The 27,023-nt window shown below is 40.3% G+C and overlaps 1 protein-coding gene across 3 annotated transcripts in view; it reads right to left on the bottom strand.

Moving 5' to 3' along the window:
* LOC138093438 (zinc finger protein 26) overlaps positions 1-26,513 on the bottom strand; it is a 95,495-nt gene extending 68,982 nt beyond the window's left edge. The window contains exons 1-3 of one of the 3 annotated variants that reach the window (XM_068989441.1): positions 26,393-26,507; positions 26,060-26,155; positions 22,873-23,823 (exon numbers count right to left, since the gene is read on the bottom strand). In XM_068989441.1, the coding sequence (XP_068845542.1) occupies positions 22,873-23,823; positions 26,060-26,155; positions 26,393-26,492 (1,147 nt within the window). In that variant the 5' untranslated portion in view covers positions 26,493-26,507. Of the gene's footprint in view, positions 1-21,837; positions 24,166-26,059; positions 26,156-26,392 lie in introns of those variants that run through there. The other 2 variants (XM_068989442.1, XM_068989443.1) reach the window with 2 other exon arrangements.
* Positions 26,514-27,023: the final 510 nt, after the last annotated feature.

Below are 27,023 nucleotides of genomic sequence, written 5' to 3'. Positions count from 1 at the left end.
AGTCCTGATTCCCTCTGTCAGGAAGAAGCTGTGATTGGGAGGGGATGTTCAATTTCTTGAAATGAAATGGTGGTTTCATGGGTATTCATTTGATAACACATTAAGCTGCACTTTAACATTTTATGAATTTTTCTCCATATGAATTCTGCTTCACAACTTAAGAGGTAAATAAATAAATAATTATAGTGATTAAGTTCGGCTTTGGCATACTACCTTTGGGTCACATTCTGTGGAAAACCATGAAAAATGGCTACAATACTCTTGTATTTATTACAATGTTTCTCCTGAGGCCATTACCACTATATCATTTATTTAAAGGCTTCCCCAAGGAATGACCAATAAATACTTACTTTCCATGAAGAACTTTGTTTTTTCCTTTGGATAATACAATTCATGTATTTATTACACTTGTCGAGAATTTGAGAAGTTTATATCTCATTGAATAATTATGTTGGACACTAAGGCTTACAAAAATTGAAACTTTAAGAACTTCTCAAGGCCCTATAGTTATTGCATCACTGCTTTGATTTTGTCCCAGTTTGGATCTTCCATTCTGAGGGTATCTTCCCCTGACTCCTTAACAATGTAGTATTTCCTTTTTCACTCAAGTCTTACATACCTCTTCTAATCCCCTGGAAAAATAATGAGGAATAAACACAAACTCACCTGTAACATGGTCATTTCTGCAGCCTGTGTGAGATGATCAGCAAGTCTGAGGTTTGTTCAGTCCTGTGGCCTCTGCTTCTACCCTGAAGCTCTGGAGTGAGGTCTCTAACACCAGGAATGAATTTCTCTGCTGGGAATGTCTTTCTTGTCTCACACGAGCAGGCTTATTTATGGGGAACCAGGATCTGTGAACCTGGGGACCAATGCACTTCAATTGGTATATTCATAGTCCACCTATAATACCTTCCTTTCTTGCTAGGAAATAGGAATTCATAATCATCTAATGCCAGAGTGTGTTTTCTGTATAACTGACACAGGACTACCAGGGACAGAAATAGAATGTGATACAAAAGAATGGCAGAAGTCTATGTCTCTGCACACAGATAAAATTACTCAGCAGAAGTAATCCTAAAATCCAGTTAATGTCCACTGAGGACATTGAGGAACAGGTGCTGGGAAGGACAAGGCAGCTTTGTGTTAGATAGACTTTTGGAAAGCTTATGTGATTTGTATTAAAACAGATTTGAGTTTTAATCAACTTTTTCCTTTTCCTGGCTTTGTGACTTTGGGTAAGAACAAACAGGAAACTAAGGTTTAAAATCTATAACATTCCTAATTTATGTCTGCCAATCATATCAATTTCTAAAAGAAGTATGTTAAATTCTCCTAATATTACAGATTGGCCAGTTTTTCCTTGTACTTCTGTTGATGTTTGGATTATATGTTTAAAGTTATGTTGTTTGATGCATAGAGAGTATATATTTCTGGAGAATTACTCTTTAGTCACTATGTAATGCCATGGGGGTTCTGAGGAATAAATGAGATATTAAAGGGAAAGTGACTAGTTCCTGGCAATAACAATAGCTCTCACATCTGAGTGCTTTCAATATATAAGACAAAATACTAAGCACTTTATAACAACCCTCACAGACAACCCAAAAGGCATTTGACAAAAAGCATTAAAATCTCCATTTTATAGAACAAAAAATGAAACTTAGAGTGTGGCAATGACTGCACAACTATTAAGTATCAGAAATGAATGCTATTTCTCTTTTTTGCTATGTTCAGGGTTGTTGTCGTTTAGTTGCTTAGTTGTGTCTGACTCTTTTTCAAACTCCATGGACTATAGCCCTCCAGGCTCCTCTGTCCGTTGGATTTCCCAGGCGAGAGTACTAGAGTAGGTTGCCATTTCCTTCTCCAGGGATCTTCCTAACCCAGGGGTCAAACCTGCATCTCAATTGGCAGGTGGATTCTTTTATGACTGAACCATGGGAAGCCCTACATTCAAGATATTTACTTCCAAAATCATAAAGTTATTTGTGTGTATTCACATACACATATGTTCACACACTCACCACACATCCCAGAATTAGCTCTTATTTCCATGTACACATTCTGTCACCTTAGTTCCACAGAAGCACAAATGAAGAACAGCCTGCTCATCCCTATGTCACACTAAAGCAGCACTTGAAACACCAACCTCTTCCCTTTCATGTCTTCCTGTGATTCAGCCCTTGGTATCAACTCAGAAATATATATTGAAGTTCTTTCCAGTTACACAAGAAATGATTCCTTTATATACCCTAAATTGTGAAAATATATTCATTTTAGAACTGGAACTGGCACACATAAGACAAAGAGAGACATAATTATTATTATAGAAGTAAAATATGATGACAAAACTTATAAATGTATATAAACTAAATAAGAAAAATTTCTTTCTTGTGACCAAACATAACCACTCTTAAGAGGTGGTATAAACAATTTGGATATTTTTAACAAAAATATAAGGTCACATTTAAAAACTGTTTTTGCTTTCTTCCCACTATGCAAACCATCCTTCCAGATCAACAGACATAGTACTGTAATATCAACAGCCTTCTTATTTAAACAAATAAAAATGTAGAAAAAAAATCTATGCATATCAGAAAAAAATACATAAAACATAGAATATACGTGACAAGAAATGTATACAGTTCATAGGCTAAAGCAAACTAAAACCACCAATGGGGACTATAAAAATAGACTTCCTCACACACAAATTGATCTTTCTAGGACAGAAAGACTTCATAATTCAGCCCTGAATGATTTATATTTTTAGTCAATTCCAATCACAATCTCAAAAAAAATTTTTTTTAACAAGCAATTCTAAAGTTCACCTGGGAGAAAAAAGGTACAGGAACAGCTTTGGACATTTTGGGAAACACAAGATAATGAGTGTAAATAGTAATATTAACATATATTGTACAATTATATTTTAAAAAAGTATTTCATACTGTCTCCAGAAAAGATTTACAGCTAAATAAAGCATAACAGGCCAAATATGTAAATCTCTCATGCAATAAATGTGGCACTTCACACCCAAAGTAAAACCTGATTACTTAATGAATAGGAGAAGTGATTAACACTTGAAAGAAAAAAAAGCCAGATGTCTATCTCATATATTACAACAAACTACCGTTGACCCTTGAACAATTTGAGGGTTAGGGACACTAATCCACCGTACCACCCATGCATTCAAAAATCCTCACATAATTAATTTTATAGTCAGCCCTCTATATCCAAGGTTCATATCTGCAGATTCAACCAACCTCTGATCATACAGTACTGTGGTATTTATTGAAAAAAAACAAAACAAAACACAAAAACACTGCATATAAGTGGACCCATGCATTTCATACCCCTATTTTTCAAGGGTCAACTATCAGAGGAATCAGAACTTAAAATAATGAAAACCATGATAGTGTAATTTGGGAGAAAATGTCCCTATACATGCTACAAAGGCAAAAGTAAAAAAATTTTACTTAAAAGCCAATAGATTTAACCATTAAAAAATGTAATAACCTCTGTGTGGTTCAAGAAAAGTCAATCATAATACAAACATACACACATACCCCAGACAAGGAAGATACACCTCTAGTAAAAAAACAGGTCATTTCCTTTGTGTTACGCTTTCACTTTATTTCATGGAATAAAAATTAAGCAGACAGCCAAATTCACAATGTGATCTTTAAATTTCCTTTGTCAGAAACTACTTGGCAAAGTTTAGTTGGGTTTCAGCAAAAATTTATCAAGAATAGAGAGAAATGTTGAAATGAGGCATAAGAATCTGAGGTGGAAAAAGTGTGATAAGCCATCAGTGTGGTAGTTTTTAAAAATTTGATATTAATTGCTCAGCACAATAGATTCGACCTTATTTTCATTTAATTTAAACAAATGTTTTTGCAGGTTGGCTTTTGAGAGAGCTCTCCCTGAGTGCTCTTCCTCTTGACTTCCATGTGTTCCTTTAGGAAATGGAAGCCTACCCCTCTGCTATAAAATTTGACCCCTTTTAACTTCGTGGGTTTGACTTTACCTCAGCAGTTTCCTGCATAGGACTGCAGTCCTCCCCATGACATGCGCACGTTCACCTGCAGGAGGAAGGGGCACCTTCATCATCATCCCACAGTTCCCACTCAGCATCAAGTCCTGTGGAATTACAAGGGAAAAAGAACAACGAAAAGTGACATTTACTCACACCTATCATGTGCCAGGCTTCCCTGGTGGCTCAGTGGCGAAGAACTTGCCTGCCAATGCAGGAGACACAGATGGGATCCCTGTGTTGGGAAGATCCCCTAGAGAAGGAAATGGCAACCCACTCCAGTAATCTTGCCTAGGAAATCTTGAGGACAGAGAAGCCTTGCCCACCTGCTGTCCATGTGGTCCCAAAAGAGTCAGACACAATGTAGCAACTAAACAACAACTATGTGCCAGATGTTCTATACACCATGCTGTCTTTTTTGATGCATTCAGCATTCATTACAGAAGTAATACTGCACAAAAGTTCATGTGCCCCAAACAGATGATATATGCACGAATGGTAGATTGGGGTCACTGGTTCCATGCAGTCTACCCCAGGGCCTGTGACCAAAGACCCACAACAGCTGTAGAAAGAGGGATGGGCAAATGTCTTGGGAGTCCCTGTTTATGTTCCCAGTACACGCACGATACAGTCCCCTGTCCAGAGACGATGGCAGCAGGGCAGACTAAGGAGAAAAAGAAGAGAAAGAAAAGATCTCAGGGGCAAGTTGAAAGAACTCCCCCAGAAAGGTCAAACTCCCCACTTGGGACAAAATATTTCAACTTAACATATTTGTGATAGATTGTAAGGGCTTTAAGCAGGATATGTAGCATATTTCCAATTTTGTTGTTTTTTTCTTAAAGGGAACAAATAAGGTTATTAACAATATACACATATTTATTGACTAAAAGATGTACAAAATGTTAGCGTAGCAGTGACTATTTCCTGTTGATTGGATCATGAATGATTTTCATTTGAACCTGTTTATCAATACACTCTAAACTGACGACAGTGAACATATTTTAAAATCCTTAACCTAAGAAAACAGGCAAGCAAAGTAGTTTCAGTCCAGCACCATGTGGCTGAAACAAACAGTAATGAATCGATAAGTAATCAATAAAATAGTGTTTTAATGACTGCAAAAAGCTTCCAAGCTCGGGAAGAAAAGGTCATTTCTTGCCACTCCCTCGGTTTCAGATGAAAAGCCTGAGACTCAGAAATTGTGAGTTGACTGATTCAAGCGGCAGTTGTGGGTCAAAGTCAGAAACAAGGCTTGAGGCCAACGCTGTCCTCAGCGCATTAGCAACTGTCAAAGTTGTTTGGCTTTTTTGTTAGTAGAGACGCCTCGGAAAAAATCCTACTGATAAAAGCAGAGGCAAGCTGGGTGGAGCCGGGATGGAGGCGAATAATCGGGTCGCCCCGCGTACACTCCCAGGGTGCCCCTACGACTGGCCGTGTGTCCCTAAGGTCGCGCGCGGCCGGGCACGCGCGTGGGAGACACCACCTGTACGAGCCGGTCTGGAAGGAAACGTCAAGGCGCTCTGAGCACTGGCCGCAGCGGAGGAAGGGCCTCCCCCCACCGCTAGAGCCCACCGGTGCCCACCACAACCCAGCCACTGAGACCCAGGCCGAAATGGGGACGCCCACTTGCAGCCCTGGCACGACCCCCAACCCGGTCCCCGCGAGCCCTCTCAGCCCCCGCCGCCCGCTCCACAGGGATCCAGCCCCGGAACCTGCAAAAAACGCCTCGGACCACGGACGCGCCGGACGGGGACAGGGACCCAAGTGACCGCCCCGCCCCCGGGCTTTGCGCGACCCGGGCAGATCCGCGGGATTCCCGACGGCCTGGAGCCTAGCCGGGGAACAGCGCGCACGAGCACGCGGACACTCGCACAGTGGCCTCTCGCGTGGTAGCGAAAGACAAAGAGAGGGGCCAAGCCGGCTGCAGAGGGTTGCGCGTGCGCGCGGGAAAAGCCCTGCCGAACTACACTTCCCAGGAGGCCCTGGGACACGCAGCGTCAGGCGTCGTTGGAACGCGGGTCGGTCTTGGAGAAAACAGAAGAATAATTCTAACACATTTATGGAAAACAGATAGTAAAGTACAAAAAAAGCGCAGTTAATCTATAACTCAAGTGCAGTGGGGTAGGTTATAATTAAGTCACTATATTTTTTTTAAAAGAGAGTGAAAGGTAGGATGAAGAAAGAAAGTGCAGAGCCACAGACCCTTAAGGGATTGAGAATCCACTCTGTATTAATAAATTCTAAATTCTTTATGGTTCTCAAGGAGCAGATGTGTCAGATTTGATCCGAGAAACGAGGAAACCTGGACGTGAATAAAAATGAAGACAGTATCACGGAATCTGTGCCGAAAAGTATCCATCATTGTGTTTCCAATGAATTCTTTCAAACATCCAGTGATCAGAAAACTCTTATATTTAAATTGTTTTAGAGGAATTAGAAGAAGGAAAAGTTTCTATTTATTTAATAGCATAAAGGTATCAAAATGGACAAACTATGATTTAAAAGGAAGCACAGACAGAACTTGATTATTGCTGCCCATGCAAAAATACTGAAAAGTTATCAACAGATAATTTTTTGTAGGATATTTTGTTAATACGTTGTAGAAATAGAAATATTTTCGTAGACTAGAAACCAAGTGGATTCTATTCTAGAACTATAAGGGTAATCAGGGTATATATTAACATAAGTAAATAAGTTAAAGGGAAAAACATATTACCTCGATGAGATGAAAAAAAATGTTTAACTGAAAAAATACATTATAGGTTTTAAAATATAAATTTAAAAAGTTGTTTCCTAATTTAGCCTGATTGAAAAAATATCCGTTTCAACTATTAAACCACTATGCTGCTTAAAGGTGGAATATTATTAGGAGTTAGAAACAAGGGATCCATACTCAGGATTCAGATTTTTTTTAACCAGGCTAATACTGATAATTTCCAGGTGCTCCAGTGATTAGAACTCCTTGCTTCCACTGCAGGGAGCTCGGGTTTGATACCTGGTAGGGGAACTAACCAAGATCCCACAAGCCTGAGTGGCATGGCCAAAACAAAGCACCCACTTCCCGGAAAAATAATTAAATCACTATAATTTAATTATTTTATTCACGGAAAAACTAAACTAATACTTAAAATGCAGAACACAAGCGAGTCCAAGTTCATGCTGGCAGCTGCATGACAGGGCAATAAATCCAGAGGTGAGTTGCTGGGGCAATGAATAGTGACTTTATTTGGAAGGTCAGCAGACAGAGAAGATGGTGGACTAGTGTCCCAAAGAACCATCTTGTTGTTGTTGTTCAGTGGCTAAATAATGTCTGACTCTGTGACCCCCATGGACTGTAAAGCACACCAGGCTTCCCTATCCTTCACTATCTCCCGGAATTTGCTCAAGCTCATGTCCATTGAGTTGGTGATGCTATCTAACCATCTCATTCTGTGCCGTCCTCTTCTCCTTTTGCCTTCAATCCTTCCCAGCATCAGTTTTGTTTTTGTTTTTCCAGTGAGTCAGCTCTTCTTATCAGGTAACCAAATTATTGGAGCTTCAGATTCAGCATCAGTCCTTCCAATGAATATTCAGGGTTGATTTCCTTTAGGATTGACTGGTTTGATCTCCTTGCAGTTCAAGGGACTCTCAAGAGTCTTCTCCAGCAGCACAAGTCGAAAGCATCAGTTCTCCAGTGTTCAACCAGAGTCATGGCCCAACTCTCACATCTTTACATGACTACTGGGAAAACCCTAGCTTTGACTAACAGACCTTTGTCAGCAAAGTGATGTCTTTGCTTTTTAATATGCTGTCTAGGTTTGTCATAGCGTTCCTTCAAAGGAGCAAGTATCTTTTAATATCATGGCTGCAGTCACCATCCACAGTGAATTTGGATTCCAAGAAAATAAAGTCTATTACTGGTTCTACTTTTCCCCCTTCTATTTGCCATGAAGTGATGGTACCAGATTCCATGATCTTAGTTTTTTGAATATTGAGTTTTATAAGAACCATCTTAACTGAGTTAGAATTCAGGCTTCTTTTATAATGAAAGGAGAAGGGGAGTGGTTGGTTTTTGCATACTTCTTAGTGTTGGAATCCTTTGTTCTCAGAGCTGTTCAGGTAGGTCTGGTTCATTTAAACCTCCAATAAGAGAAATGTTATTCTTCTGCAACTTCTTATCTCTGTGTGAATAGAAAAGTGTTATACCTTTAAAGGTCAGAGACTTGAGAATGGGTTATCCCGTAAATTTTAGACTATAGGCAACACTATTGTAGCAAAAGCAATAGAATACAAAGATTAAAGTAAAAGAAACAGATCAAACGTGGAGTCAGATTTGTTCTTCCCTATTTTACAAGGATGTGTGTCAACAATCACTGCTGAAGCATACACATTTTTACACCACTTGGGGCTTTTATTCCATAAATTGTCAATTATCTTTGCCATTTTTCAATTGTGTTATCTATTCATGGAGCTGAATGTATATTGTTTACTAATCCTCAATATGCAATATATATTTTAATTTTTTCTGTCAATATATGCTTTATTTTGTTTATAAATTGTTGATCCCATAGGCTTTATTTTTGACATAAAATTTATCTAGCTTTTCCTTTATCGTTTTATTTGTGGTTTACTTATGTGTTTTGTTAAGAAATCTTTCTCCATTCTGATATCATAAAGGATTTCCATGTATTATCTTTTAATAGTTTCAGTGTTTTGCTTTCATATTTAACTTGTATTCTGTCTGAAGTTGTATGTGTGCACAGAGTATGAGATACTGTTCCAGTTTCATTTTGTTTCCACATCGGAAGCCAATTTCCTCATCTCCAGTTTGGTTGCCAGAGCTGCCATAACAAAATATCACAGATGGGTGGAATAAACATCAGAAATTTATTTTGTCACAATTCTGGAGACAGGATATTATGATTTTGTAGCTTTGGTTTCTTTTAAGGTCTCTGCTTGGCTTGCAGGTGGCTGTCTTCTTCCCATGTCCTCACATAGTCCTCCATCTGTGCATATCCTTGTCTTAGTCTCCTTTTTTTCTCCAGTTGTATTGATATATAATTGACATACAGCACAATATACATTTGGGCTTTCCTGGTGGCTCAGAGGGTAAAGAATCTGCCTGCAATGCAGGAGATGAGGTTTTGAACCCATCTCTGGGTCGGAAAGGTCTCCTGGAGATGAGAATGGCAACCCACTTCAGTATTCTTGTCTGGAGAATTCCATGGACAGAGGAGCCTGGCGGGTTATAGTCCATGGATCACAAAGAGTCAGACACAACTGAGCAACTAATACTTTCACTTTTTCACAATACATAGTTGGGGTGTATAGCATAATGATTTGATTTAAATACATCATAGAATGATTATGACAAGTTTAGTGATCATCACCTCATATAGATACAAATTTAAAGAAACAAAATATTTTTCATTGTGATGAGAATTCTTAGATTTACTCTCTTAAAAACTTTTATATATAACATACAGCAGTGTTGATTATATTTATCACGTTGTACATTACATCCCCGTCAGGAAGCATTTAACAGGAAGCTTCCTGTATGCTGTTTTGGATCTGTCATGAATCCTCCATCCCTTATTAATTCCTGAATATTCAGGAATTAAGTAGAGTAGCAAACTACTCCCAGGGAATGAAGAATGCATGCATTTCCTTCGTTAGTTTTTCCATATGGTGATAAGTAACTATTTATGACCCTCTTCCTTTTTATGAACCATATGGTAAAAGTGATTATTTATAACCCTCTGTCTTTGATATGGATTGCCTTATGATAATTTGTAAGTTTGGACTTTTGATTTTTATTTTTGCTGAAAATAGTTACCTTATCACTTCATGGGAAATAGATGAGGAAACAGTGTCAGACTTTATTTTTGGGGGCTCCAAAATCACTGCAGATGGTGACTGCAGCCATGAAATTAAAAGACGCTTACTCCTTGGAAGAAAAGTTACGACCTAGATAGCATATTCAAAAGCAGAGACATTACTTTGCCGACTAAGGTCCATCTAGTCAAGGCTATGGTTTTTCCTGTGGTCATGTATGGATGTGAGAGTTGGACTGTGAAGAAGACTGAGCGCCGAAGCATTGATGCTTTTGAACTGTGGTGTTGGAGAAGACTCTTGAGAGTCCCTTGGACTGCAAGGGGATCCAACCAGTCCATTCTGAAGGAGATCAGCCCTGGGATTTCTTTGGAAGGAATGATGCTAAAGCTGAAACTCCAATACTTTGGCCACCTCATGCAAAGAGTTGACTCATTGGAACAGACTGTGATGCTGGGAGGGATTGGGGGCAGGAGGAGAAGGGGACGACAGAGGATGAGATGGCTAGATGGCATCACTGACTCGATGGACGTGAGTCTGAGTGAACTCCAGGAGTTGGTGATGGACAAGGAGGCCTGACGTGCTGTGATTCATGGGGTCACAAAGAGTCGGACATGACTGAGCGACTGAACTGAACTGAAGACAGTATAAATACCCACACTATGTTGAAATAAACACCTTTGCTCCATCAGAGCTTGGGTCCCTGTGTCTTTCTTTCTTTCTCTCTCTCTCTCAGGCTAATTCTCTGGAGCACAGAAGCTCACTGAGCTCACTTTCTTGCCCGGGCTTCTAATACCCTCTGGTGAAGGTGCACTGTGCCTTCACCTCCTCGAGAGGGCGCCTGGTGCCTACGTGTAGCAGTGCAAGGCTTGTGTCAAAGGCTTTAGGCTTTCTGCGTAAACCAAGGAATATCAGCCTCTTTCTCTCTCTCTCTTACTTTCTTATCATAGACTCCGGACCACGAGGTTCCGGTCCATTAAAGGACCTCAACACATTCCTAGTACTTGTTTGTCTTATAATTGCAAGTTACTTCCTGTTACATAACATAATGTTACCAACTTGGGTCCTTGGACTCTTTAATGGATAGAAATTGGTAAGTGGCCAGATAAGGAATTCAGATGAGGCTTTATTGGGACTCACACTGCAGAACAAGAAACAAGTGCCCTTGCTTGCTTTCTGAGATAGGGTAAGCTTGTCCCTTAAATAGGGTGAAGGTAGGTGTGGATCAGTGGGTTGGGCCAAAGGGGTGGCTTAGGGTGGTCTACCCACCCACTTTGTTCAGGGATCATGCACAGTATCCTTCTTTTGCTCACTGCACATCAGAACTAGCAGTTGTTTTTGGCCTTTATATGTCTTATTATTCATAATTTTTCCCAATTGCACATGTGTACAGTTATTTTTTAGTCCTTTATAGTTTCTTTGTTTTCCATTGTTCAAGGAGATGTTTGTCCATTTGCAAATCCTCCCAGGTTCCAGCCTATCTCAATTCAATATTTTTATACATTTCAAAATGATCACCATGTTAGGTATAGTTGCTGTCTGTTGTTACCTTACAACAGGGGTCCCCATCCTGTGGATCACAAACCAGTGTCAGCTTGCGGTCTATTAGGAACTGGGCTACACAGCAGGTGGTGAGCGTCAGCAAATGAGCAAAACTTCATCTGTAGTTACAGCTGCTCCCCATTGTTCGAATTACTGCCTTAGCTCCATCTCCTATCAAATCAATGGCAGCATTAGATTCTCATAGGAGCTCGAACCCTACTATGAACTGCACTTGCAAAAGATGATTTGAAGTGAAGCTGAGGCAGTGATGTTAGTGCTGGGAAGCAATTGCAAACACAGATTATCATTAATACAATAAATGTTGTACACTTGAATCATCTCAAAGCCATTCCCCACCCCCACACTCCTGTCTGAGGAAAAATTGTTCTTCCATGAAACCAGTCCCTGATGCCAGAAATTTTGGCTACTACTGCCATATGGGATATTACATAATTATTGATAATATAGTACACACTGTATATTTCATACCCATAACTGATTTATCTTGTAACTTAAAGTTTGTACCTCTTAATTACTGTCACCTATTTCTATCCTCCCACTCCCCCATGCTGTTTTTTCTATTTTGGCTATACTATGCGGCATGCGGGATCTTACCTGTGCCCCTTGCATTGGGAGCAACAGTCTTAATCACTGGACAGCCAGAGAAGTACCCCCTACCATGCTGTTCTGAAGAGAAAACTTTTCGAACTAATAAATGAATTCAGTATAATTTCAGTAGAAGGTTGCAGATACCCTTTATCACCTTAAAAGGAAGTTACTTTCCATTTTGAATTTGTTAAGGACTTGATCCTGAAGAATGGCTGGAATATATTGAATATTTTTCTTTAGCTATATAGGTAAATAAATATGTATTTTTATAATAACCTATTGCTGCATTAAGATTAATATGATGAATACATTAATAAACTTCAATATTAAATTATCTTGAATATTATTTACTTACAAAGTTGAACAATACTGTCCTTTTGTGTGTTGGTCCAGTTGTTCAGTCATTATGTCCAACTCTTTGTGACCCCATGGATTGCAGCATACTAGGCTCCTCTGTCCTCCAGTATCTCCTGCAGCTTGCTCAAATTCATGTCCATTGAGTCAGTGATGCCATGCAAACATGCCATCCTCTGCCACCCTCTTAAATCTTTCCCATCATTAGAGCTTTTTTCCCAAGTGAATTGGCTCTTCACATCAGGTGGCCAAAGTATTGGAGCTTCAGACTCAGCATCAGTCCTTCCAATGAATACTCAGGGTTGATTTCCTTTATGACTGACTGGTTTGATCTTATTGAAGCCCAAGGGACTCTCAGGAGCCTTCTCTAGTGCCACAGTTAGAAAGCATCAATTCTTCAGTGTTCAGCCTTCTTTATGGTCCAATTCTCACATTTCTACATGACGACTGGGAAAACCATAGCTTTGACTAATGAACCTTTGTCAGGAAAGTGATGTATTTGCTTTTCAATATGCTGTCTAGGTTTCTCATAGCTTTCCTTCCAAGGAGCAAACATCTTTTAATTTCATGGCACCTGTCACCATCCACACTGATTTTGCAGCCCAAGAAAATAAAATCTGTCACTGCTCCCACTTTTTCTCCATCTATTTGCTATGAAGTGATGGGACTGGATGCCATGATTTTAGTTTTTTGAATGTTGAGTTTCAAGCCACCTTTTTTACCAAGAGGCTCTTAAGTTTCTCTTCACTCTCTGCTATTAGAGTGGTATCATCTGCACATCTGAGGCTGTCTACATTTCTTCCAGCAATCTTGATTCCAGCTTGTGATTCATTCAGCCCAGCATTTTGCATGATGTACTCTTCATGTGTGTGTGCTCAGTTGCTCAGTTGTGTCCAACTCTTTGTGACCCCTTGAACTATAGCCTACCAGACTTCTCTGTCCATGGGATTTTCCAGGCAAGAATACTGGTTTGGGTTGCCATTTCCTTCTCCAGTGAGTGCTCTGCCTCTAAGTTAAACAAGCATGGTGACAATATACAGCCTTGTCATGCTCCTTTCCCAAACTGGCATCAGTTTTTCCATGTCTGATTCAAACTGGTCCAGTTACTCTTCTACATAATAGATCACGTCACAGTTTAGGGGCTTATTATATCTCACACTTTCCTGGGTCAGAAATTCAAGATAACCTCAGCTAGGCAATTTTTGTCTTGGGATCTTTCATGTGATTGCAATCAGTCAATAGCTGGAGCTAGAACAGCAGGTGCTGTAACACTTGGGGTGGTGTAGGCATCTCTCACTCTTCCAGTAGTCTCAGGCCTCTTTAGTTCATCTCTTTGTGTGAGCTGTTTGCACCTCTTCATAGCCCAGCAGCCTCAGGGCAGTTGGACTGCTTACCTGGCAGCTGAAATTTTTCATCAGGAAGAGCTTCTGTGAACAAGGTGGGAACTGCATCTCCTTTTATGACTTGGGCTTGGAAGTCTCACAGCTTCATTTCTGCTGCAATCTGCTGTCTATGAACAATTCACTAGCCTATCCGGATTCAAGAGGCGGGGACACAGACCTCTCCTCCCCATGGAAAAAGTGACAAAATCACATTGTCACACTGAAAGAGGGTGCTGTGTAAGAGGTGCTCTTGTAGTCATCTTAGGAATACACAATTACCACAGTCCTCTGGGTTTGATAGCTAATATCTGCAAACTATCACTATCTTCTGTTCCAAGACCCCAAATGTCTCATTACATTGTGGCATCAGATTGATCAATCTCATGCTAGGAATCAGGCCCTGCTTGGGGTGAGGCTCTTCAGGACTTCCCCCTTGGATATAGCTCTTACGTGCTATTTCTCTCAATCAAACTACCTGTTATCTTCATCTTACACACATGTAATGCAATAGTTAGACACTACTATTCCAAACTGGGGACAACAGGAGTCCTCATACAGCAGTTGCTGGCGACAGAGCAGCCACTGATTCATAGAAATTCCAAATCATGCTAGGTATATGTTACCAGTTCACTGCTCACGTACAGTTCTCCATACCTCTTAGCAGCACCTTAGATCTTGATTCTGCTGAGTCATCCTTCCTTATTCATAAAATGTGATCCATGTTTGCCATTGAGTATCTTTTTCAGCCTCCTTCCTGTCCAAAAATGATTGAGAGCCCAGAGATCTCTTTTTTATTTTGTCCAGCTTTTGTCTTTTTCAGTTCAAGGTAATATGGGAGTTTTTATTTAATTTTCATTTTAAAACTTTTATTTAGTTATTGTTTTGGCTCTGCTGGGTCTTCGTTGTTGTGTGGGCTTTTCTCTAGTTGTGGTGAATGGGGACTACTCTCTAGTTGCGGTGCACATGTTTCTCATTGCAGTGGCTTCTCTTGCTGCAGAGCATGGGCTCTAGGGTCTGGGGGCTTCATTAATTGTGGCTCCTGGCCTCTAGGACACAGGCTCAATAGTTGTGTCACTAGGGCTTAGTTCCTCCACAGCATGTGAAAGCTTCCCAGACCAGGGATCAAACATGTGTCTCCTGCACTGGCAGGCTGATTTTTTACCACTGAGTCACCAGGGAAGCCCCAGTATGGCTGTTTTTTAAAACTTTGTGGTGCATATGTATATATTTATACTATCTTTCTATCTACAATTAGCTTTCACTTGTTCCTCTTCTTGCTGGGAACCCTACAATTAGTCATTGTTGTTTAGTCTCTAAGTCAGGTCTGACTCTTTGCTACCCCATGGACTGTAGCCCACCAGATTCTTCTGTCCATGGGATTTTCATTACTTGCGGTTGGAGGCATGCTAACTAAAGGGATAAAACGAGTGTCTAATAAAGAAAAATGGTGAAATTGGAACTTGTTTGAGTAGAAAGGAAAATACAGGACAAAATTACATAAGTATGGCTAATTGTAGGGCTTCCCAGGTGGCTCACTGGAAAAGAATCCACCTGCCAATGCAGGAGACACAGGTTGGATGCCTGGGTTGAGAAGATTCCCCTGGACAAGGAAATTACAACCCATTTCAGTATTCTTGCCTGGGAAATTCCAGAGGAAACTTGTGGGCTACAGTCCACTGGGTCACGAAAGAGTCAGATATGACTGAGTGACTGAGCAGGCATGCATATATCAAAATATTTTTTTAGGGATAAGACTTTGTCTTAGGGATAAGTCTTTGTTATCCCTTTCTTTGTCATGGAAGGTTTGTTTTTTTATGAGAAGTTTCACAGAGGCTTTCTTGTAAGATCCTTTTTTTCCCCTCTGAAGGGGTACATGAGGTACCCTCTGAGATTTTCCTGAAATCTTCCCTAAGGATCTTTCGATCCCTGAGGACCTTTCTTGCTTTGAGAATGCTTTCCTGGAATAAAAGACTGTACTAAGCCACTGATAATTCCTCATGGAGTGGTTCGTTGTTCAGTTCCTCTCTCCTCTCTCATATTATTATGAAAAGTGAAAGTATTTAGTCGTTCAGTTGTGTCTGACTCTTTGTGACCCCATGGACTGTAGCCTGCCAAGCTCTTCTGTGGAATTCTTCAGGCAAGAATACTGGATCAGGTAGCCATTCCCTTCTCCAGGGGATCTTTCTGACCCAGGGATCGAACCCAGGTCTACCTGCATTGCAGACAGCATTCTTTGCTGTCTGAGCCACCAGAGAAGTAGCATGAGAATAAGGCAGGTAGCACAGTAACACTGTCCCTAGAAAACTCTCAGCTCTACCATTAGAGGTCATTATGTTATTGAACCAAACTTGGGTCCACTTGCCCCCACCCAGCAACACCAATCTACTGACACTAGGTTGTGGTGAAGGTAAGTGCAGTGTTTACAGCAGGTGCCCAATGTGGGACCAAGCAAGGTGCATGGTTGGCTATTGCTTGATGGCTTTCAGGGAAAGTTTTTAAAGATAGGGTGAAGGAGAGGGATTACAAGGTGTGTGATCAGCCTGTGGACATTCTTCTGATTGGTTGGTGGTGAGGTAATCAGGGGTCAACGTCATCAATCTTCTGGTTCCAATCTCTCTGGGGCCTACATGCTGGTGTTCAGCATATACTTAATTTTTCCATCTGCTGCAGGTTTCAGTATCTGCAAAACATTTCAAAGGATATAGCTCAGAACATTATCTACAGCCCCTGAAAGAAAGAAAGTGTAGTCGCTCAGTCGTTTCTGACTCTTGGTGACCCCATGGGCTGTAGCCTGCTGGGCTCCTCTGTCCATGGAATTCTCTAGGCAAGAGTACTGGAGTGGCTTGCCATTTCCTTCTCCAAGGTATCTTCCTGACCCAGGGATCGAACCTGGGTCTCCAGCATTGCAGGCAGATTCTTTACTGTCTGAGCTACAAGGGAAGCCCCTGAGGAGGAACTAAAGGTCTTTGACTTTAGCAGCTAAACTATTATTATTTTGTCTTGCTTGACTGTTTTCCTTTCATTCTGCATTTTCTTACTTCTCTGACTAAATTTGTTCTTTGGAACTTGGGAAAGGCCTAGGAGGCTAAGTTTGCCCCAATGTTAACATTTTGCAAAACTATAGTATAATATCACAGCCAGAGTGTTGACAGTGATACAATCCACAAGATTTAACTGTTTTCCCGTTTTACTTAACACTCATTTGTGTGTGTGTTAAGTTCTATTTTATCACCTGTGTGTTTATGCAGGGTTTCACAGGTGGCATGAGTGATAAAAGAACCCACCTGCAAGATGCAGGAGAGGCAGGTTTGATCTCTGAGTTGGGAAAATCCCCTGAAGGAAATGTTTATGTATTAATGACTACAGTTAAGATACAGCGCAGTTCCAACACTACAAAACTTATTTTGTATTTTGATACTTTTGAAAATGAATTCAGTGTATTAAATCCTATTTTGTGAAAATTTTGTGGTGTGTAGAAGTATTAATAGAATTGACATGGATAATCTGATGTGACATCCAAAGACCTTGCTAAATTCATTTTTCTTTCCTAACTGTATCATTTACAAATAATTTCATGCTATTAAAAAGTTGAATAAATACTACGGAAACACAGAATTTTAAAAATTGTGAAGAATTCCTAAATACCTTTTATCTATATTTGTACAACACTTACATTTGACCATATCTGCTTTCTCTATAAAAGAACATATTTTTCTTGAAAGGTATGAGCATGAGTTGCAGGTGTGAGTCCTCTACACTCCCCAAAGCTTCAGTGAGTTTCTCCAACAAGGTCGTTCTATTATCTAATGACAGTTAAATTATAAAATTGAGGAAATTAATGCAAACACAGTACTATTATTTAGCATACAAAACTTATCCAGATTCCATCAATTGCCCAGAAAATGTCCAAGAAACAATGTGGGTTCAGTGTGCAGTGCGCTGTCCCTTTAAGTGTTTAAACTGGAGCAGCCTTTCAGTCTCTGTCTTTTACATCCTCAATATTTTAAAAATTGCATGTCATTGTCATGGTAAATGGCCCAGACTTGGTGTTTGGTAGATACTGCCTCATAATTTCGATTCAGTTATGCATTTTGGGCTGGAATACTGTATAAATGATGTTTTGCCCTCCTCTGAGAATCAGAGCAACCAGTTCCCTGATGTTTGATTGTACCAATAGTTGCAATATTAGCTTTGTATAATTAAGGTGGTAAATGCCAGATTTCTTGTTTTCCAACTATAAGCAGTAAGCATTTTGTGGAAAGATGTTCTGAAACTAATGAAACTGTCACCTAGTTTTAGCATTCATGGATGACTGTTGCTTTAAAGAATCACTCTGCTGGCTACCAAGCTGTGAGTTTCTAATCTGTCATTTCCTTTTGTATTTATTGATAGTCAACTTTTAAAAAAAGTTTTCCCCTCTTCCCTAGTTGTTTGCTGCTGCTGCTACTGCTAAGTCGCTTCAGTCGTGTCCAGCTCTGTGCGACCCCATAGACAGCAGCCCACCAGGCTCCCCCATCCCTGGGATTCTCCTGGCAAGAACACTGGAGTGGGTTGCCATTTCCTTCTCCAATGCATGAAAGTGAAAAGTGAAAGTGAACTTGTTCAGTTGTGTCTGACTTGTAGTGACCCCATGGACTGCAGCCCACCAGGCTCCTCCATCCATGGGATTTTCCAGGCAAGCGTACTAGAGTGGGGTGCCATTGCCTTCTCCGCCCTAGTTGTTTATACACATACAATTATATATCAATACAGATATATGAATTTTTATTTTATTCTTTTGAGTTGTAACCTGTTATTATTTGGTCCCAGTTTTGACCAAAGCCTTAGAGCTGTTTGTGATGCCCTTTGGGGCTTGTTCTGTGGCCCTAACGTGTGATCTGTGCTGCACAATGTTTCACAGTACTTGGAGACTATGCATTCTGCTGCAGTGGAGCAGAGTGGTTCACATGTCTGTTAGGTCCAGTTGGTTTAGAGTGTTGTTCAAGCTGCCTGTTTCCTTGTCAAGTGTTATGGGGTCAGTTGTTTTCACCACAAGAGATATGTTGGAGTCTTCACCCCCCACCTCAGAATGTGACCTTAGAGACAGGGTCTTTATAGGAATAATCAAGTTCAAATGGTCATTAGGGTGGGCCCTAAACCAATAAAACTGGTGCATGTATGTGTGTGTTTAGTTTGTCCAACTCTTTGCAACCCCGTGGGCTGTAGCTCACCAGGCTCCTCTGTTCATGGAATTTTCCAGGCAGGAACTGGAGTGGGTTGCCATTTCCTTCTCTAATATGACTGGTATCCTTATAAAAAGAAAAAATTTGAACACAAATTAGACATACATAGGAGAAAGTGATGTGGAGAGACAAACGGAGAAGATCAATATCCAGAAGTCAAAGAGAGGCCTGGAGCAGATTCTTCCCTCAGAATCTGCCAACTCTGTTGGCACCTTGACTTCATATTTCTGGCCCCAAGAACTATGAAATATATGAAAAATAAATTTTTGTTGCTTAAACCACTTGTTTTGCAGTACCTTGTTACAGCAGACTAGCAAATGTATAAAGATTTTGGCTAGAAAATAGGGTGTTGCTTTAGCAAATACGTAAAATTTTGGAAGTGGCTTTGGAATTGGCAACTGATGGAAGAGTTTTGAGGTACTTGATAGAAAAAGCCCAGATTGCTTTGAGGGAGTTATTGGTAGAAATATGAGAATGTTAAGGTACTACTGGTGAGATGTCAGATAAAAATGAAGGACATGTTATTGGAAATTGGAGAAAAGTGGCAGATAACTTGACTGACATGTGTCTCAGTGTTTACCAGAGGACAGAACTTGTGAGTGATGAATTGGGATATTTAGCTGCAGAGATTTCTAAGCTAGGTGTTGAAGGCATGACTTAACTTTTCCTTGATGGTGATGGTAAAACATGGGAGGACAGAGATAAACTGAGACTGTATTGTTAAGCATAAAGGAACTAGATTGCAAAGGTTTGGAAGACTCTCAGCTTACTCATATTGCAAAAAGCAAGAAAGCAAGCTCTGGAGAGAACACCAAGCATGTGGCCAGACACTGTTTGCTCAAGGGATTATGGGTATGTGGCTTATGAATCCAATCAATCATTTCGGCAGAAATGCTACCAACTTGGACTCAAGAGAACAGAGAAAAATTAAAATGAAGGAACTTTGTGAAACTTCTGAGATTCTATAGGCAGGAAACAGGTTGACAGAGCTATCTAGCTGTGGACAGACTGAGGGTGGGGCCACTTTCTTGGTTCCAGAGGGTGAAGCCTCCTTTTCAATTCCAGAGAGCTGCCCCACTATTCAAAATTGAAGATGCAGGGCCACCATCCTACTGGGCTTAGAGAACAGAACATTTAGCCACAGGCGATTATTCTCAAACCTTAACATCTAATGGAATTTACCCTGCTAGTTTTGGGGCTTCTCTGGGATCATAACACCCCTTACCCTGACAATTTCTTCCTTTTGAAATGGGAATGTCTATCCCACACCTATCTGATTATTGTATTTTGGTAGCAAATAACTCTTTTGGTTTCATACGTTCACAAATGGAGAGGAATATTGCCCCAGGATAAATCATATCCCAAATCTCTCCCATATCTGATTTGGATAAGATTCTGGATTTAGAGTTGACGCTGGAGTGGATTAACATTTGGGTGGGGAGGAAATGTTGGGCAGGGGTGAATGTACTTTGCATGTGAGAAAGACATGAATTTGGTGGGGTTGGGGGGCAGGAGGGCCGACTGTTATGGATTGAATTGCATCCTGTCAAAAATACATTGAATTCCTAAACCCAGTATCTCAGAATGTGGATTAGAGACAGGGCCTCTACAGAGATAATTAAATTAAAATTAGGTCTATACAATGAGATCTAAGTCAATACGATCAGTGTCCTTATAAAAAGAGTACATTTGGACACAGCTGGTAACTGAAACATGGGGTATTGGAAGAATAAGCTTCCTCTTCCAAGGAATGGTCCACTTTTTCAGGGAAGGAAGGGCCTCTATATCAGGAGTTGCCAGGTTTTGGGGGCAATACTGTATCTGCCACAACCACTCAACTCTACCACTGTAGGTATAAGCAATCTACAGCCAGATTATGGCTGGCTGTGTTCCAATGAAACTCGACTGATGGACACTGAAATTTTAATTAAATAATTTTGTCATTTCATAGTTTGGAAAAATTTTAAACCATTTAAAAATGTAAAAGCTTCTCAGCTTGCCATCCATAAAAGTATCAACCATCTGTATTTGGCCTGTGGACTGCAGTTTGCAAACTTCTAGGCTGTATCCCCGAGTGACAAGCATACAAAGTGTATCATGAGTTTGCTAGGTTGAGTCCTCAGATTCTTCACAGGATCCTCTACTCAAATGATTAATTATCAAGAGACACTTTTTCTAACATTTTTACATAAGGGATTGGTGCACACTTAAGGTAGATGACTCTGTATTTCAGCAACTGTGTCTTTGATTTCCATCATCTCAACCCTACAACTCTTGAGTAAGCAATTATTACCACAATATCAGAGAGCTGCTGACAACACTCTGCCTTGAGATGAGATTCAGGCCATCAAGTCTGGCCTTATGTTTAAGAGCTGATGGAACCAGAATTAGCCATTTCATCTGATGTCCTAGATTTCCTCATAAATTTAAAAGTTTTCTAGGACAATAACTCCTGAGTGTTGCCAGAATCTTACCAACAGAGTCCACAAGGTTCTTGGTGTACATAACCAACAACACTATTTCATACTATGAGCTAAAAATATCCACTTTGGAATATAAGTAGGAATCGGAAAGATTTTGTTCTTGTCTTAGGAATAAAGCTAAACCACACACCCCACTTTTCTTTAACAGTTTACTAACAGTTTATTCCAGTGAAACTATTTACCAGTTAAAGCCTTTCAGTTACAAGAAATAGAACTCATTCTTCTTAACATTAGCAGAAAATAATATTTTTATTGCAAATATGAGGAAGCACACAGAACACCAGAAAACTAGGTTCAGAATATCCAAAGTTATCCTGAGAAACTGAAATAGCAGGAACTAATTGATGGTCTTAGTAAAACTGTGGGACAAGAATGAATTCTGATATTTCCCTTCTGGTTCATGTGAGACTGAATTAGAGAATCAAACTTCTGGAAAAGAGGTTACCATGACTCAACCGTGGCAGAATGCTCACCTATGGCTGGTGGGAAGGACACCCTGAGAGATACACCACAAGGATGTGCACAACATAGGAGGAGTATTTCTCCAGAGAATTCTAAGCCAGTCTTATCAATCAATAGGGAGCAGACACTGAATTGCTAAATATAATCAATCTTCACTACCATGAGTGCTCTTGGAAAGCAGCCCTGTAATAATGGACAGGCCCACTTATTGAATAAGTAAAATCATTTGGATTAAGATAAAATCCTTTCATTTATTAAAATTCACATTACTTTAGTTATATTGCTAGGAAATAAAGAGACAATACTGATACCTAGCATTTAATATAAAGAATATTGGAGAACGTTATTCCACAAATTATCAAATATAACAAGTTACATTTAAAAATAAAATACCAAAATTTTAAAAAACGCTATGTAGTATTACTCAGGAAAGTCACACTCCATGCCCCTGAACCTTCAGAATATGTTCTTTGCTATTTTCCTATTAGTTACATACTAAAAAACAAAACAAAACTACTTTATCCTCCACCAAGAAGGACTTTCTTCACTCCAAAACAGCATCAAATCTGGAACATGACTCCCCTTGTAACACACCTTCTATGGAAAAGTGCTTTCCTGATTTATTAAATTCATATGAACTTAATATGCATTCCCCAAATTAAATCTTCATAATTATGCTACTGTATATGATACCATTACTGCTCTTTACTCCTTCAATCATTCTCCTATGTATAAAGATTTGCATGACTTATTTCTGAAAGCTTTTGCATGTTCATTCCAAATATGATTGGTCCCTCCCCCACGACTAATTTTATTAGAATGTGTTTTTAGGCGTTCCTGCTTATATATCCTGCTTCTATCATCATCTGAATTCTCTTGAGGATCAACTTCTGTGAGTACATCCAAATCTATTCTGATTTCTCACTTGTGAGTTTTTCGATGTATACGAAGCCCTGAATTCCAACAGAAGGATTTCCCACACTCAGAGCATTTCCATGGTTTTTCTCCTGTATGAACTCTTTGGTGTTCACTGAGAGATGACTTCTGAGTAAATGCTTTCCCACACTCACTGCATTTAAATGGTTTTTCTCCTGAATGAGTTTTCTGGTGTATCTGAAGTGATGCCTTCCGGGGATAGGCTTTTTCACATTCGCTGCATTCATAGGGCTTCTCTGTTGAGTGAGTTCTTTGATGTATAATTAGCTGTGACTTCCCACAAAAGGCTCTCTCACAGAAACTACATTCATAGGGTCTCTCTCCTGTGTGTGTTCGCCTGTGTATAACAAGGTATGATTTGCTGCTGAAAGCCTTCCCACACTCACTGCATCCGTAAGGTTTCTCTCCTGCATGAGCTCTCAGATGTGCAGTGAGCTGTTCCTTCCTGCCAAAGGCTTTCCCACATTCACTGCATTGGTAAGGATTATTTCCTGTATGAATTCCCTGATGCACAACAAGTTGTGTCTTCATATTGAAGGCTTTGCCACAGTCACTGCATTGATAGGGTTTTTCTCCTGTGTGCATCCTAATGTGAACAAGGAGGTATGACTTACTCCTAAAGGCTTTCCCACATTCACTGCATTTATGGGGTTTCACTCCCGTATGAGTTCTCTGGTGCACAACGAATGGTGACTTCAAACTGAAGGCTTTCCCACATTCACTGCATTCATATGGTTTCACTCCTGTATGGCTTCTCTGGTGTAATATCAGTTGTGATTTCCAGCTGTAGGCTTTCCCACATTCACTGCAACCATAAGGTTTCCCTCCTGTGTGAATTTCCTGGTGGACAATGAGTTGTGACCTGAAAGAGAAGACTTTCCCACAGTCGATACAGGAGTAGGGCTTTTCTCCTGTGTGGACTCTCTGATGAGCATTGAGGTTTGACTTGGCACTAAAGGCTCTTTCACATTTAGTGCACTCATATGGTCTCTCTCCTGTATGAATTCTGAGATGTACAATGAGCTGTGATTTACAACGAAAAGCTTTCCCACATTCATTACATACACAGTTTTTTTCTATACTATGAGTTCTTTGATGCTTAATAAAACATGATTCTTTATACCCATGAAATTGATCAGTATTCTTTCTTAGACAGCTTGTGGCTGAAGCTAAGTTTTGTGTCAAACTTTTTCCATGTGTTTTATATTTAAGGAGTCTTTGTCTTGAAGAAATGTGGGTTTTGCTCAGATGAAGTTTTCCAAATGCATTACAAGCATGGCTTCTCTGAACACTTTCAAATTCATCATGATTTTTCTGGTACCATTCTTCCCAACCATCTAAGAAAAAAAACAACAACACTGTAATTTAAAAATCATAAATAAACCTGATATAGAATTAAAGTGCTTTAGAACTGCTATTTAATGAGTCTTTTTCTTCTGGTCCAGGCCTCTGACACTGGTTGAAAAGAAATAATGGCCAAGTGCACACACACACCATATAACCAAGTGTGGGGGCAAAGGTAAGTGAAATAAACCACAATAAATCCCTCTACAGAAATGGGTAGCTGATTAGCAGTGATGAGAATTGTTTTTTAATAGAAATTTAAAAAATTTAGCCTGCACTTACTAATAAAATAATTGCCAACTATTTATGCCAATTTTATCATTTCAGGAGTTTACTAAAACGGTGAATTAACAGGGCACATAATAGCTAGGTATAACGTTTAGGATGGTACAATGAGATATTAAAACAGGGATTGAGCCATAAGAAAATTAAGGCAAAAACATTTTAGACAGAAGCAAGAGAAACTCCTAGATTTGAGACTTGACAAGCAGGAGGTACTGCTCTTTGAGACTGAAATCACTGGGAGAGAGACATGTTTGGAGAAAGACAGAGGACTTTGTTTTGGATCTTATTATACTGGAGATCTTCATTAAATATTCAAACAGAGAAGCAGGTAGGCAGTTACACCTAAGTTCAGTGCTCAGTAAAAAGCAGGCATCAACAACACATACAAGGTATTGAATGACATGAGGGATGAGGTCTTCTAGGGCACATGTGCAAATTAAAAGGGATGCCAAAAGAGCCCTGGAGAAGGTCACATTTAAGATTGGACAAGAGATGTAGAGAGAATGGGAAAGTCCATCTGTGAAGCCTGAACACTATGATGATGAGAGTGACAGAAAGGCAAGGTTAAAGGAAAGCAGCAACAGCAGGGCAAGGTCTTGACAGCACCCATCAGACACAAGCCTAGTCACCCTAGGACATAACTGCTGTACTGGGGACTTCAGAAGCTGTCCTGTTTCCTCAGGACTGCTTGCTAAACATTTTCTTCCCCAAAGAAGAAAATGGTGGGAAAACTGAAGAGGAAGAACAATTTCAGAAGTGCCTTCCAATTTCTGCCACTGAGAATGCAGAGTGGGAGATCAAGAGCTCTGTCCTGAAGCATATAAAGTTGGAACCAGATTGCAGGAAGAAGAGAGGAGGGGATTGGCAGCTCTGCTGTTACAACACTGGGAGGAAAAAGCTTCAGTTTTCAAGATGGTAAGTCCTTCCAGAGTTACAATATAGAGGAGAAGTCCAAACTTGGACAACTTGAAAGGGAAGAGAAAGAGGAGTCAGGGAAATAAACATAAGGTGATAAAAACCACTTAAGGCTAGGTTTCAGAATTCTTTTCAGAAAAGTGCCCAAGGGACTTCCCCAGTGTCTGGTGCTTAAGATTCCATGTTTCCACTGCAGGGGGTATGGGTTCCATCCCTGGTTGAGGAACTAAGATCCTGCAAGCCATGAGGTGTGGCAAAAAAAGAGAAAGAGAAGTTCCCAAGAAGGTAAGAGTTGTGATTTCCAAATGACTAGTGTGAGAAGAGTGAAGGAAGCAATGAAACCTCCTAAGATGGTCAAGAGGAAAGAAGGAAAAGACTGCAGGTAAAGTTGAGGGAATTAACTGCAGAGGCAAAAGGGAAAATAAGGCCTATGACCACAGTTAGGAATGTGCTCGAGGGAAGGAAACTAACCTAGAAAGCAACCTTTGAGCAGTGTGCAGAGAACAGCTCACCAGCCTCTTGGAGTCATGGGAGGAAAGTGACAGCCCTCACCTGAGGACTCTTGGGATCATCCCGAGCTGCTCCAATGGTACAAGGGGTTAGAGAACAGTTCCCACACATGACACTGCCTGAATGCCAGCACAGTTTACTCCCCATCTCCCATCTTCATGGTATCTGCTCACCCACCTGGACAGCTCTGATGGGAAACTTCCAAGTTTATGATCCATGGCTCTTCTCCTTGCTCCAACTTGAAGATTAAATCTGGTTTGGTACCATGATACCCTGTTAAGGGAAAGTCACAGAGAATGTAGTCAGACTGCTGAGAACTAAGAGGTCAGGAGGGAGGAAAGAAAGCAGCTTGTTTGCACTTGGGGAAGACGACAGTGAGGAGCTGAGGGTTCAGTAGGGGCTAAGAACATGTGACCTCCAGAGGCTTCAGGGTAGATCAACAAAAGAAAAGGCAATGGTGACTTATGACTCATGATCTGGGCTTGTACAGGCTCATGAAGCTGTACTTACCTACAGACACCAGGTTACTATAGTTTTCCAGAGTCACATCCCGGTACAGGTGTTTCTGCACAGAATCAAGCAGCTGCCACTCTTCCCAGCTGAACTCCATAGATATATCGGTGAATGACAACAACCCCTGTAACAACACACACATTACTCAATAGGCTGCAATTACAGTTGGAGACATGAGAAAGATGTAGAGGACCCAGGAAAGGAGACTATCCTCCACAGTCTGCCTCCTGTGCCCAGGCCACCACTTCTTTTGAGAGGGAATTAAAAATACTACTAATAATTGAGCCTCCATGTACCACATAACCTTTTGGGTTCTGAAGATTTCGGGATGAGTGAAACCCATTCTGGCCTCAAGAAGGTTTTAGTCTTGTAGAGGGAAACAAACGTCTATGCTGGGGCTGGGGCAGGGGTGGGGGAAGCAGTCAACCAGGAGCCCTATTTTAAGCCTTTTACTATTTTAAGCTTGATAAGAATAAAAATAAAATACAAAAGAACTACTAAAATTTTTTAATTGGACAAGCATAATCAAGAAATAAGGAAAAGAAAACTATTATGACCAAGACTGTGTATTACTCTAGGATATAGAAGCGATTTTAAAATTTGTAAGCGATCACTATACAAAGGCAGT

Source organism: Capricornis sumatraensis, chromosome 17 (assembly GCF_032405125.1).
Source record: "Capricornis sumatraensis isolate serow.1 chromosome 17, serow.2, whole genome shotgun sequence".
NCBI lineage: Eukaryota > Metazoa > Chordata > Mammalia > Artiodactyla > Bovidae > Capricornis > Capricornis sumatraensis.
This window is presented reverse-complemented; position numbering and strand designations above follow the sequence as displayed.